General features: G+C 37.5%; 1 protein-coding gene across 1 annotated transcript in view; it reads left to right on the top strand.

Moving 5' to 3' along the window:
- PREP (prolyl endopeptidase) overlaps positions 1-12,301 on the top strand; it is an 86,642-nt gene that overhangs the window by 39,153 nt on the left and 35,188 nt on the right. Inside the window, exons 8-9 of the mRNA XM_030448003.1 lie at positions 2,075-2,266; positions 11,137-11,334. Coding sequence (XP_030303863.1) covers positions 2,075-2,266; positions 11,137-11,334 — 390 coding nt within the window. The remainder of the gene's footprint in view (positions 1-2,074; positions 2,267-11,136; positions 11,335-12,301) is intronic.

Consider the following 12,301-nt stretch of genomic DNA (forward strand, 5'->3'; position numbering starts at 1 on the left):
AGTGTAAATCCCAAATGTCATATTGCTGTCCTTTTTCTTAATGGAATACAACTTTTGTTCCAGTCATGTTATTGTGCACATTTACCATTTTAAAAGTGGGGCTTATTTTACAACAGTCCAGGCATTCATTTTTATGAAGCTGTCATCTCTAGTAGGATGGTTTCATTCTGTCAGATACTAAAATATGTATGTTCAAATATTGTTATGATGTTGTACTGCTGTTAGATTTTTATTTACTAAAATGTTTGTGCGTGTAACTTGAGCTCTTAGAAGTTTTGTTTCAGTGGTATATATCAGAGTTTCATGTAGGCTGGATTTTCTTTGTTTTACTGGGCAAAGCAGGTTTCCTCTATAGCAATGAGGAAGTAGGGGGGCTCAACATGATTTTTCTTCAACATGGATTCTGGTGAGGACAAAACTTTGGACCTCAGCGAAAAATCAGGATTTAACATGCAATTGATTCATTTAGAGACACGGTACTATGCTGAGTGGATTTCCTGGGAAGATTGTGTTACAGCACTATGAAGAGTAGAATTTAATTGGGTAATCTATCACTTTGCATGAGGAGACAGGGAAGTTTTCCTTGACCCAAAATGTCAATTAAGAGCCATGAGCTTTTTGAATGTACTAGGCCTGGCTATACTCTCTTATTACACTTAATGGGCTTAAAATTACCTTAGCCATCTCACTGCTTCCTCAATTATTCTTTTCTTTTTTTAAACTTATGGTAATTACAGCTCAGCTGTGATCACTTCCATTACTCTGCGCAGTTTTTAATACTATAAAATAAGCTGATGAGCTCTTCATATTGATGCAAACATTATATTATAGAGTTTCATGAACAGATCTATGCACAGTTATTTGTTTATACTTAAAAGCAAAGACTTAGCCTTTAGTTTTAGGTAAGAAGCAGGGTGGGCCAAATGTTGGTTTAATATATAAAAGCTCTAATTTCACATATCAATAAGGTTTTTGATTTTTCAGCATACCTAATGTATGATGCTTATAATAGTATATTTGCTTGACAGGTTGGCTTGTAGATATAACAAGCAAATTGCATATCTGATCTAGCCTTTCTGCTTTCTCTTTCTATTAACCTCTAAACCTATTGCAAAACAGTAAAATGTGAATAAAAAGTAGTGGCATTTTTCAGTCTCAGTTTCAAGTTTCATTAAAATTAAGACTGTGGTACACAGTGAGTAGGCAGAGGCAATTCATGTTTGAGGGAAGTGCACTTCTACTACTGAGTGGGATGTTCTAGAAGGTCCATAGGGAAAATGCAATTTCATTCTTCACAAACCCAGAAGTTAACATTTTGGGTAACTGTCTGTAGTTGTCCTGTGGTGGTGACAAATTTCTGCAGAATAATACTTCAGGAATGTTGTTTCTGAATTAATAGGGAAATTCCTGATACTGAAGTTTATTGTGTTAATTCAAATAGCATCTCTATTCTGTGGGAAGCTACCAGCTTTTAAGGCACTTTTTCTTTGCTTGAAGAAGAAATAATATTTTTTGCAGAAAGAAAAAACAGTTTGTTGTATAATTAAATAATATTTCTTTAATATTAAGCTATTAAAAATAGAACTGAGCTTGAAAACTTAGTGCAGAGTCCCCTGACTCAGTTGCTATCCCAACATTCCAAGAAGTCTGTAGAATTTGGAACTTGTGAGTTTCATCAACAAAACCCCTGATGTGTTTGGCATTGTTGGCTCCGTGTCAGTCAGTGTGGTAGAAGGACCTCTGCAGCAAACATCTGAGCTGGCTAGCAGCCCCTTGGGAAAGGTGGTGAAACACTAGACATAGTTCTGTCACTATTCTGTGTGTATTTTGCTAGAAATTCCTCAAAAACAGTATCTTAGCATGTTCATAAACTGGTATTTTTCCACTGCAGCCTATTAGTCTGCAGAATTTGTTGGGTTTAGTACATATTCATCCCTTTTCTTAGCTGTACTTCTCCTGATCACTGCTGTTATTCAAGAAGGAACCTATAGCAGCTGTCACTAAAACATTGCCCTCAGCTGCTAGGGTTTGTTTCAGGAGGTGAAAAGTTGACATTTTATGTTTGCTTTTGCAGGAATTCTTCAGTGGGTGAAGCTGATAGATAACTTTGAGGCTGAGTATGAGTATGTCACCAACGAAGGAACAGTGTTCACTTTCAAAACAAACCGGCAGTCTCCTAATTACCGGTTAATTAACATTGACTTCAGTGACCCAGAGGAATCCAAATGGAAAGTTCTCATTCCTGAGCATGAGAAGGATGTTCTAGGTAAGAGTTAATGTCAGGTAAAGGACTTGCTATTCTGCTCTTTTTTCTAATCAGTTCAGTAATTATTCTGTTGAATGATTTCGTGCAGACCTTCTCAGTTTTTTCCCGCTGTTAAAACTTTGTTTTGGATTTGCTATTAAAAAGACTTCCTGAGATTTGAGAGATCCAGGATCCGTTTCTCTCCCTCTCTCATGTCCTGTGTGGCCGTAGTGAAGTTGCTTCATCTGTCCTTGTGTTTGTTCTGTATTTGTAGGAAATTAGGGGGAAGTATATTCCTGCCTCATGTCAGTGTAGCAAATATCTCCTAAAAAGTCAAGGACTGCAGCAAGAGGGACTTTGTAAGCATAAAGAAAGGAAAGAGCAAGTCTGACATTGGTGCAGCACACTACAAACAGAGCTGGTTGGAGTATGAGGCAGGATTTTCTCTTGTTCCTGGGATAAGAGGAGTAGACAACACCAAAAAATGCCTTAGGAAAATTGAAGGGGATTGAATACTCTTAAGTACAAAAGCACATTCAAAATAGAAATCTTTGGCTTTGAAATAATTAAAGGTGTATTTTTTTAATCCCATCATATGGGGAAAAATTATACTAAAACTTAGAATTAGTTTCATATAATACCAGAAAAACCTCCTCAGAGCTGTTTTTGACAGATGCTCTGTGTACATTTGTGAAGCGTTTTCTCCATACAGTGCTAAATACACTTATGATTTATCTGACTAGCATAATTGCAGCTATTAAAAAAGACACTGGTATTATTTTTTTAATTAATCCATATTTATCTAAATTCATTTTTACATTTGTTATTTTTCTGTCAAAGAGCTGCTTTGTAGAACAAGCAGAATTGTGTGTTCATGATTGATATGTGTATCAATAGTAACATCTGTCTTTCCTCACTAAGACAAACCTATTTGACTACTGTGCTTTTCAAGACACCTAAAAAGCAAAATATCTCAGTTTCTGTCTGCATTTCAGTGTGTCCTGCATGTTTTCTGCAGCAGCCTAGGCAAGATCTGTCCCTAGTGTGCCATAAGGCACTTAGCATGCCCAGAATTTTAGTGAGGTTATGAATGACTGCGGTCTAGAGTATTACAAAAATCTTGGTAGCCACAAAAGTAGCAAATTTAGAGCTTTTGAGACACAAAACCTTTTCTTAAGATTGTGTACTCTTTGAATCGGGAATCACCTGCATGGTGCAATGAAGTACCTTTCAAGTCCTAAGCAGAAAATAAATAATAGGTGTTAGTGAAAAATTGCTTCCAAGTTTAGTTTCTGATTGCATGCAAATTTGCTGACAGTCTGTGAAGCCATGCTTAAGTTAGGAGGAACAGCAATTTACAAAGTGTCACCAAGCTGAAGAATTGACTTAGTGATCTTGAGTGTCCAAGCTCAAGACTAATCTGTCATATAAAACCATCAGAGTGACTTCAAGTATTTTGTGTCATTAAGCTTCTAGTGTGTTTGAATGTGAAGCCTGAGTAGGCAATCATATGTCCACTTCTCTTTCTAGCTTTTTGTAGTGGTATGTAAAAGATAAAATTAACAAATGAAAGAGTCTCCAGGAGAAGATGAGTTGTAATTAGATCTTAGTGCTACAGTAAAGTAAGTTTGAATTGTTTGTTTGTTTCTTGGTGGCAGACACTTGCAAAATGATGTTATATCCTCAGTAGCAACCTAAGGAAGGCTCACCATGGTCAAGAGGTTGTAGCCCTGAATAAAAAACCCACTCATGCACTTCATGAAGTCAGCAAGCGAGCCATTCTCAATGTCATGTTGCTTTAATCATTCCAAGCATTGGTTTAGGAAGATATAATTATAGCAGAAGGCAGTTAATAATTCATTGTCTTGAAAACCTTGCAGTCAGTGAATTTGATTTTGTGTGCTCCAGATGTGACAGTGGAATGAAATGCCTACTGCAGAAGCTAGAAGAGCAGTGCTTCAAAGGGGAAATGAGTCTTGTTTTTCCAGTTTTACATGTGGGTGGGAGTGACTTTTTAACCCAAGTGTAATTAGCTGTATTATGATTTCTTTATAAACATTATAGTTAGTGGTACTCTAAGTCATGAGTATTTCTCATACTCTTTTTGGAATGTATAGATACTCAGCTCAAAAGTCTACTGCTCTGGTGTCATCTGCCTGGTAAGCGTAGCTGCCTCCATTTCTGTGTATTAACTTAGACTCAGTTTCATGAAAGCTCCACCATGCAGTGTAAATGTGAATGAACATGTTCTTGAAGGTAAACTTTTTCATTGGCTTTGACCTTTTTGTTTTTAGAACTATTTATAAGTGAGCTAGTTTGGGAAATATAGGGAAAAACCCAAATGCATTCCTACATTGAGGTTATAGACACACACCTCATTTACAGCTCTCAGCAGGGGTTTCATGTAGAACTGAAGTAAATTTAAAGCTCTGCTATGTGAGCTGAGAGGGAGAAATAAGTGACAGCTATTTTAAAATTAAGTTTAAGGGAGGCCTGAGAACATACTGGGGTGTGATGAGACTCATTTCTTCTCCCTTCAGAATTTGTTTATAGTGTTACTTTTAATTTTCAAGGAGTCTAAAATAGAACCATAGGAGAGTTGCACATCTAATGTTGAACTAGTGGTTTAAAGGACCGTGTGGTTGTAAGTGGATGTGCTCAATTAGTTAAAAGACAGCTGTGAAACTGTAAATGCAGACTGATCATTATGATCATTACAGACACTGTAACCCTAGTTCAAAGGCATAGGATAAACGTAATGTCTTTAGAATGTTAAATAATGAATTGGGCCCAAAGTTCTCAATGCCATTGGAGCAGAGTAACTTGAGAGCAGCAATTGTATCCAGCCCTGTGTTTGTGACACTGAAAAGAAAAATGGAATAGATTCCCAAATAAGGGCTGAGAAATAAGATGCATTCCTGAGTGTTTCATAGATGAGGTGAGTGATCTTCAACCACTTTCTTCAATCTCATTTTGCCACTTAACAAGCAGGGACAAAGCTAGCAATGCTCCTGTACCTTGTATCCATCTGCACACCTAAATACAGTGTGCGTAAAAATGCTTCCTTTCTCTTGGTTTGAATGTGCACTCCAAGTGAAAATCAGTATTTTTCTTCATACCTTTAATCTGCTAACTAATTCATTAAATGCTCAAGAGATTGAGGAGGGAAGTTACTACAACTAAAATCTATCTTTTGGCACTGTGGTGAAACCAGGAGGGGAAGTCTGCAATGAGTACCATGAAATTGTTGGTCCTGAATGACAACAATGTGCCTGGGTGTGAGTAATCCCTCACATTTATCCCTGCTGCCAGGAAGCTTGTGTGCTTCATTACCCCGAGTTGTTTTTCAGAATACTCATAGCTTTGCATGCTTGAGAGTTTTGCTTGTGAAGTGGGTACATGAAGGAATGTGTGACAGTTCTTAGAAGCTGCCGTGTGTCCTGTTACAGTGCAGAGGAGGCACTCTGCAGAGATGGGCAGCACAGGATGGTGGCAGAGAGGAGGAAATTGATTGCAACATAAACAATTACATTGAGCTTCTACTATGAAATGTCAGAAGAAAACAAAACTGGGATGTGATTCCCAGCAACAAGAAGCACCTCCTAAAATCTGGCCAAGCCAGATACAGTCCCTCGGTCACTGGGGACATGGGGAAAGGATGTGGTCCAGATGCATATCCCTGACTGAAGGTTTTATTCTGATCCCTTAGAAGGGCATTCATGGCTCTGTTTAACTCTGTATTCCATGGAAAACCTACTTCAGTTACAGCTGAATAAGACCTGTAGGTTGCTTAAAGAACCATTGCTCGTGATGTTTGCAGCTTCAGAAGAGCTTTGCTCCTCCCACACGCACACTTTGCCTGTGGTTTGTGCATCTCGTGCTGAGAGGATAAGTGGGATAAAATATAAAATCCTTGTCTTGTTGAAATGGGGTGGAGCTTTTTTATTAACTTAAACATGGCAGGCTGTCACTGAGGATGACATAAGCCCTTTCATATGTCATGAGGGCTCATCAACATTTATTCACATGTTTCAAAATTATTTATGTTGTATTCTGTAAATTGCTAATTTTTGCTTGCAAGTCTACCCATAAGTAGCCTTGAATGGTAGTTAATGGGACATTTTAATTGAGATCAGCATGGATACCTCTTAATCTTCAGAGACTCTGAAATTTGTGGTCCCCTTCTGAGATGACAAAAAAGACCAAAATGAACTTCCAAGTCTGTTTTCCAGCTAAAACTCTGATGGTCCATTAAATATATTTATTATTTGAGTGGACACACAAGCACAGTGTCTAGCAGGTAGCTCAGTGGTTTCTGCTGAAGGCTTACAGCTGCATAGCTCTTCTAGCTTGATGTGTTCTTGTCTGTCAGTATTTTAGGCTGCATCTCTCAGAGCATGTTTGTAAAATTGTACACATAACATGCTGTAGCTACTGCTGCAGAACTGAAAGGTCAGAACTGTCATAAGTAATTAAGGTCAGTGGCACAGGGGTTTTGAGTTGAGGAGTCAACCTTTTTTTTTTTCTGAAACTATTTCAAAAGTTCATAGCAAGGCTGCAGGTGCTGAGTTACTGTAATGCTATTGCTACTAATGAAAGCTGTCAAAATAAAAGAGGTTTGGAAAGCAATAAAGCAGTAGCTTATGGATTTCTTCAAGGTTGAACTAGAACTCCTAGAGGTGGTTGAGCTCAGGTTTCTAGACTGTGTTAAGAAGTATAATTCCTCTAGCCCAGTTCTTGCTATTGAAGCTAGAATGGTAAACCCATTGTAGTCATCAAGGCAACCACTGTCATATTCAGAGAAATGAGCAATACCAGTGATAATTCTTCACACCTGTAACCTGAGTGCCTCCAAGTTTGTCCATCTCTCTGATGCCTGAGCCAAGAGGCTCGAGCTGGAATAGGCAATCACTATGTGTGTATTATTTAGTAGAATAAATGCTTTGCCTGATGGGTATTGTCAGCAGGTGGATTGTAAGTATACTGGAGAACAGTTGATAATCTGATAACTGTGAGATTAACTGCTTTGTTCACTAGTATTGACTGAAAATAAACTGACCCTATACATTGAAGAGGTCTCATAAGCAATTAACAGTATACCCAGAACAGGATATCCAAAATAATTGGCTTATCTGCTTTCTAAAGGTGATTATTTCTGCCCATTGTCTAAGGGAACCCTACAGCAATGTGTCAGGGTTAGCTTTTGGTGAAATTTGCAAGCACAGAATCTTAAAAGCTTCCAGGAGGCACAGAGGCATGCACAGCATAGAGGCTGACTGCTAACGCAACAACTCCAGTGTCTGCAACTTTCAGTGCTGAGCATGAGAGTAAAGAAGACTCAGCTTGTAGCTTGCAGTCAAAAAATAACTCTTGTTAATAATTCAGTACTGTTTTAGTTTGCTATGTTCTGGATCTAAATGTGTGGGTTTCTTTTCTGCTGTTTCAAGTCTACTTCTGTGTCTTGTTATAATTTTTGCATTTCTTTGTAGCTTCCAGTAGTGTAAGTTCTGAGGCAGCTATCAGTGCACCAAAACCAGTCATAATGCAGATAATTACACACAGCTCTATTCCTTCATCTCTTGTGTTATTTTCACCTTGCTGAGAGCATCTCATTTGTAAACCAAAGCAGTGATGGAGAGTTTATATTGTTGCTTCCTAGGCAAGTTCTTCAATATCAGGAATCCCCACATAAGCCAGCAAGCAGCCTTAGCCTTGGGCAGTTGAAACTTTGATGAAAGAATAATATCTGTATAATATGTAAGTCGAAGTTATAATGTACTTTGACTTTTAATAGAAACATCCATTAAGCTGCAGTGCTTTGTCAAATTGTTAGTGAGAAATTAATAGTCATGACAATTTAATTTTAAAATAAAGATATCTTAAGCAGTATTTTTACTGAAGCAAAATTCTTCTGTATATTTGAAGTTGATCTGCCAATGTCTATAATCCATTCTGTGACACCTTGTTAGGAAATTTCAAGAGTAAAAATGGATATTTTAGTGAAGATACCACTGAAAACACCAGTGGACTTCATGGTATTTATTGCAGATCAATGAATTCTGCAGCCAAAAATGGTGTGTTACTGTAAGGATAATATTTTTTATATTTTTTATTATTTATATTTTAATGAACTGGACATACATGCGAATGTTGGCAGATTTGTGTAATGACAATGTAATAAATATGTTAAATTACTTTCTTCATACAGCCAGCAGTGATTCAATATTTCAAAATATGTAATTGCATATAGCAAAATTATAAAGTGTATTCTTTTCTCCAACCTCATTGAAGAAATGTTAGTTAGTCCAGAGTTAAAAATACACATCAGTTACTAATTTATAAGCAGTATTCTGTTATTCTGAAGCTTGTTCTTCTGCACCTTGTTATTTCAGGTCATGGCTTCATGCTTGAAATTCCAGTTTAGTGGTGTAAGTGTGGCTTTGGTTTGAAAATTGCCAGATTTAAGCTAGAAACTCATGAGCGAATTAGAAGTTCTGGAGGGAAAAATACCATGATGGTCCTTGGGAAGAGGGGAGTACATAGCATAAATTCATTTGTGTAGAAACTGGTTAAATTACACTGGTCTTCAGGAACAAGCTGAAAAGATATAGTGGATTCTATTGAGCTATTAGGATTTGAAGATCTTCAAGCTCTAGGGAGTCTTGACAGACCTGAACAGTGTATGCAATCAAGGACTTAAAGAAGCCAAGTGTTACAGAATAATTAGTTTTGATCTTCAATTTGGGAACAGCTTCCTAACCTTAATGGAAAGGGCACATGATACACCTTTGAACTTTTGCTCTGGCACCTGAATTTGCAAAGATGCATTTGTAAGACTGTCTTCAGTACAACTCTGTGGATTCAGAATACTTCGTTTTATGGGGCTTGGGGAGAACTGTAAAGAACTGTTAAAATGTGAGTAATGTAACCGTGCCACTGTGACATTACAGCATTCCCCAGTCAGTCCTACCTGGTTTTTCTTGCTTGTTTAATTCCATCTTTTTGCTTCCAGCAGATAAGAGAAAGCCTTGTCCATTGCTGGTACCTTGCCATGATTTAAGTTTCCAGTCAGATTTGTCAGGGAAGCTGCACATGCATAGTTGGAAAAGGACAAGAATCACCACCTCACCAAGTCTTACAAACAAAGAAATGTCCCTCAGTCCCTCCTTCCAGATGTTTTTTCTTGACTTTTAACCTTGTGTGTAGTCTGTCTTTTTTGTGTTTGATTAATGAATCAAGGAGAAGTTAGAATATTTTTGTTGCAGCGTAGGGTAACTGGTTTCTTAAATGACAGAAATTCTGAGAAACATGTAGACATTTCCATCTAATTTGTGTCTGCATGAGTAAATAAATAGATTTGTCACTAAAGATGTAAAACCAGTGGTACAGGACAGAATATATTGTGTGATATATTCTGGGTGAACTGGAGACCTGAAGAGTTTCTACACTTGATAGGATATGAAGATGGGAATTGAATTGAGATAGTCACTAGAACTGCAGGGATTTTTGTAGAAATTGCTAGCCCTGACTTTTTAATATATTTTTTTTAATCGCTTTGGACTTTCCAAACTATAATTTATTTTAAAAATTAGGATTCCATGAAAAAGTTCACAGATCTGTGGTTTGTTGTTTTTGTTTTCATTTTTTTAAGATTAATTCTTTCAAGGAACAAATTCAGAATGTGAAAGGATCTGTGAAGGCACAGGCATAGTCAGCAGCTCTGCAGGAGCCCTGGACTACCAGCAGAGGCCATAAATGGAAATGAACCTCTGGCAGAGTAGTTTGTTCCTGGGTCCTTTGGCCAGGTTGAGTTTACTGTGTTGTATCCTGTCCCTACTACCTTAGTCTCAGAAATGCTGTTTTAACATTATGAGGTTCTTGAATAAGTATGGATTTTTTCTGAAAGCATCATGTTGAGAATATCACTTCAGAATAACCTTTTTCTTAAACCCAGTAGAGTTTACTTAAAAGAACAGGCTTCTGAACACTTAGACAATAAAAAGAAGATGAATCATACCCTCTTAAGTTCTGTACTTTTATGTGCCATACAGAATCACAAGTCTTTCTGTTCTTACTAATTTACTTTAGTTTAGGAGAGGCTGAGAGAGCTGGGGTTGTTCAGCCTAAAGAAGAGGCGGCTCAGGGGAGACCTCATCGCTCTCTACAACTCCCTGAAAGGAGGCTGTAGCCGGGTGGGGGTTGGGCTCTTTTGCCAGGCAACTCTCAGCAAGACAAGAGGGCACGGTCTTAAGTTGTGCCAGAGGAGGTTTCGGTTGGATATTAGAAAGAATTTCTTTACGGAGAGAGTGATCAAGCATTGGAATGGGCTGCCCAGGGAAGTAGTGGATTCTCCGTGTCTGGAGATATTTAAAAAGAGACTGGATGTGGCACTCAGTGCCTTGGTCTGGTAACTGCAGCAGTAGTGGATCAAGGGTTGGACTTGATGATCTCTGAGGTCCCTTCCAACCCAGCCAATTCTATGATTCTATGAAATCACAATGATTACTTTGGTTTTCTTGCTTGTAAGTATTGCTGGCAAAGATCAGTGTTTTGCTTGGGTTTTGCACTGAAATAATTTAAGAACTGTATTGAGGTACAAGCACCCCAAATGCATAAGCATCTTGGTTAAAGATTTTTTTTATTTCTGTGTCTGCATGAAGTAGCACCAAGCAACATGGTTAGTGCATTCCCAAAGAATGTCATCCTTTGCTTTTGGGTCCATTTGTTTTTTGTTTCAGAAGGCAGATGAATTCTAAAGCTTTAAGGGTTAAAATCAATGAATGTTAGAAGTACCGGGTATGCTGAGGAATTTCAGAGTCGGATTGTAATGTTCCTTTCTTACAGCATATTAAAGTGTATTTTCTGTGACTTTTTTTTTCCACACTCTGCAGAATGGGTTGCTTGTGTGAGGTCCAACTTCTTGGTTTTGTGCTATCTGCATGATGTGAAGAATATCCTGCAACTTCATGACCTAGCTACTGGTGCACATCTCAAGACTTTTCCCCTAGAGGTTGGCAGCATTGTGGGATATAGTGGTCAAAAGAAAGACACGGAAATATTTTATCAGTTCACTTCCTTTTTATCTCCAGGTAAGATTTTTTTCCCCCTTAGTTATTGTTGCTTTTCCTGAGAAATGTATCTTTCTTATTTTCCATTGTGTAGTAGTTACTAGATACGTCTGTGATGCAGATTTAACTTCTTCCTCCCATGTATTGAGTAGTAGTTGTGCACTTTAAATGTACCAATCCTTGATACACAAAGCTGAGAGATGTGCATTGAGAAATGACCCAAGAAGTACTGAAGATGACATGGTAGCATTCTCACAGCTCTTGCTTCATACAACAAGATAAAAGTTTAGAAATTCTGTTGAAAACTGTCATTAATGTATGTGGTTTATCTTTCATCACACTTCTGACAAACCTTAATAAAAGTCTCAAACCTTTTCTCTTACAGCTTAGTGATTCATTTATGCATAGCCTTATTAGAGCACCCTTAGTGTCTGCCCTTACAGCACCTGGTGTTGGATTTCTGTAGGAATCTTCTTTGTACAATCTTGCAAAGCCAGAGTTGTCCAAAGCTTTATGTAGCATACTTAGGACACACCAATAGGTATTACAGGATTTTGAATAGGAAAGGACTTTCTGCAGTTGTCAAGCTAATATATGACAGAAAATGTGTTTGTTCTCTTTTTTAATTTTTTTCTTTTTTTTATGGCCCAAATAATCAATAGCTAATATGGGGCAAGATCCAAATATGGAGAAGGGAGATTGACCCTGGAATATTTTATCTTCTTCCAGGGTTGTGAGTGATCATTAATCCTAAAATGATAAAAAATATTCTTATAATATTGACATATATTTTTGCTCTGTTTCAGTTAAAGCACAGCCAATTTGTTAACCTTCCTACTCTGCTATTAGAAATCAGTACAATTTGCACTTATATTAAGTTGCAGTTTGGGGTTTTTTTCCCCAGTGAGAAACAAATTCACATACTGGTGTTTGATACTTACAACAGAAGTGATAGTAGACACATAGATGATATAGTGAATAAAGCACT

This window comes from Calypte anna, chromosome 3 (genome assembly GCF_003957555.1).
Source record: "Calypte anna isolate BGI_N300 chromosome 3, bCalAnn1_v1.p, whole genome shotgun sequence".
NCBI classification, from domain to species: domain Eukaryota; kingdom Metazoa; phylum Chordata; class Aves; order Apodiformes; family Trochilidae; genus Calypte; species Calypte anna.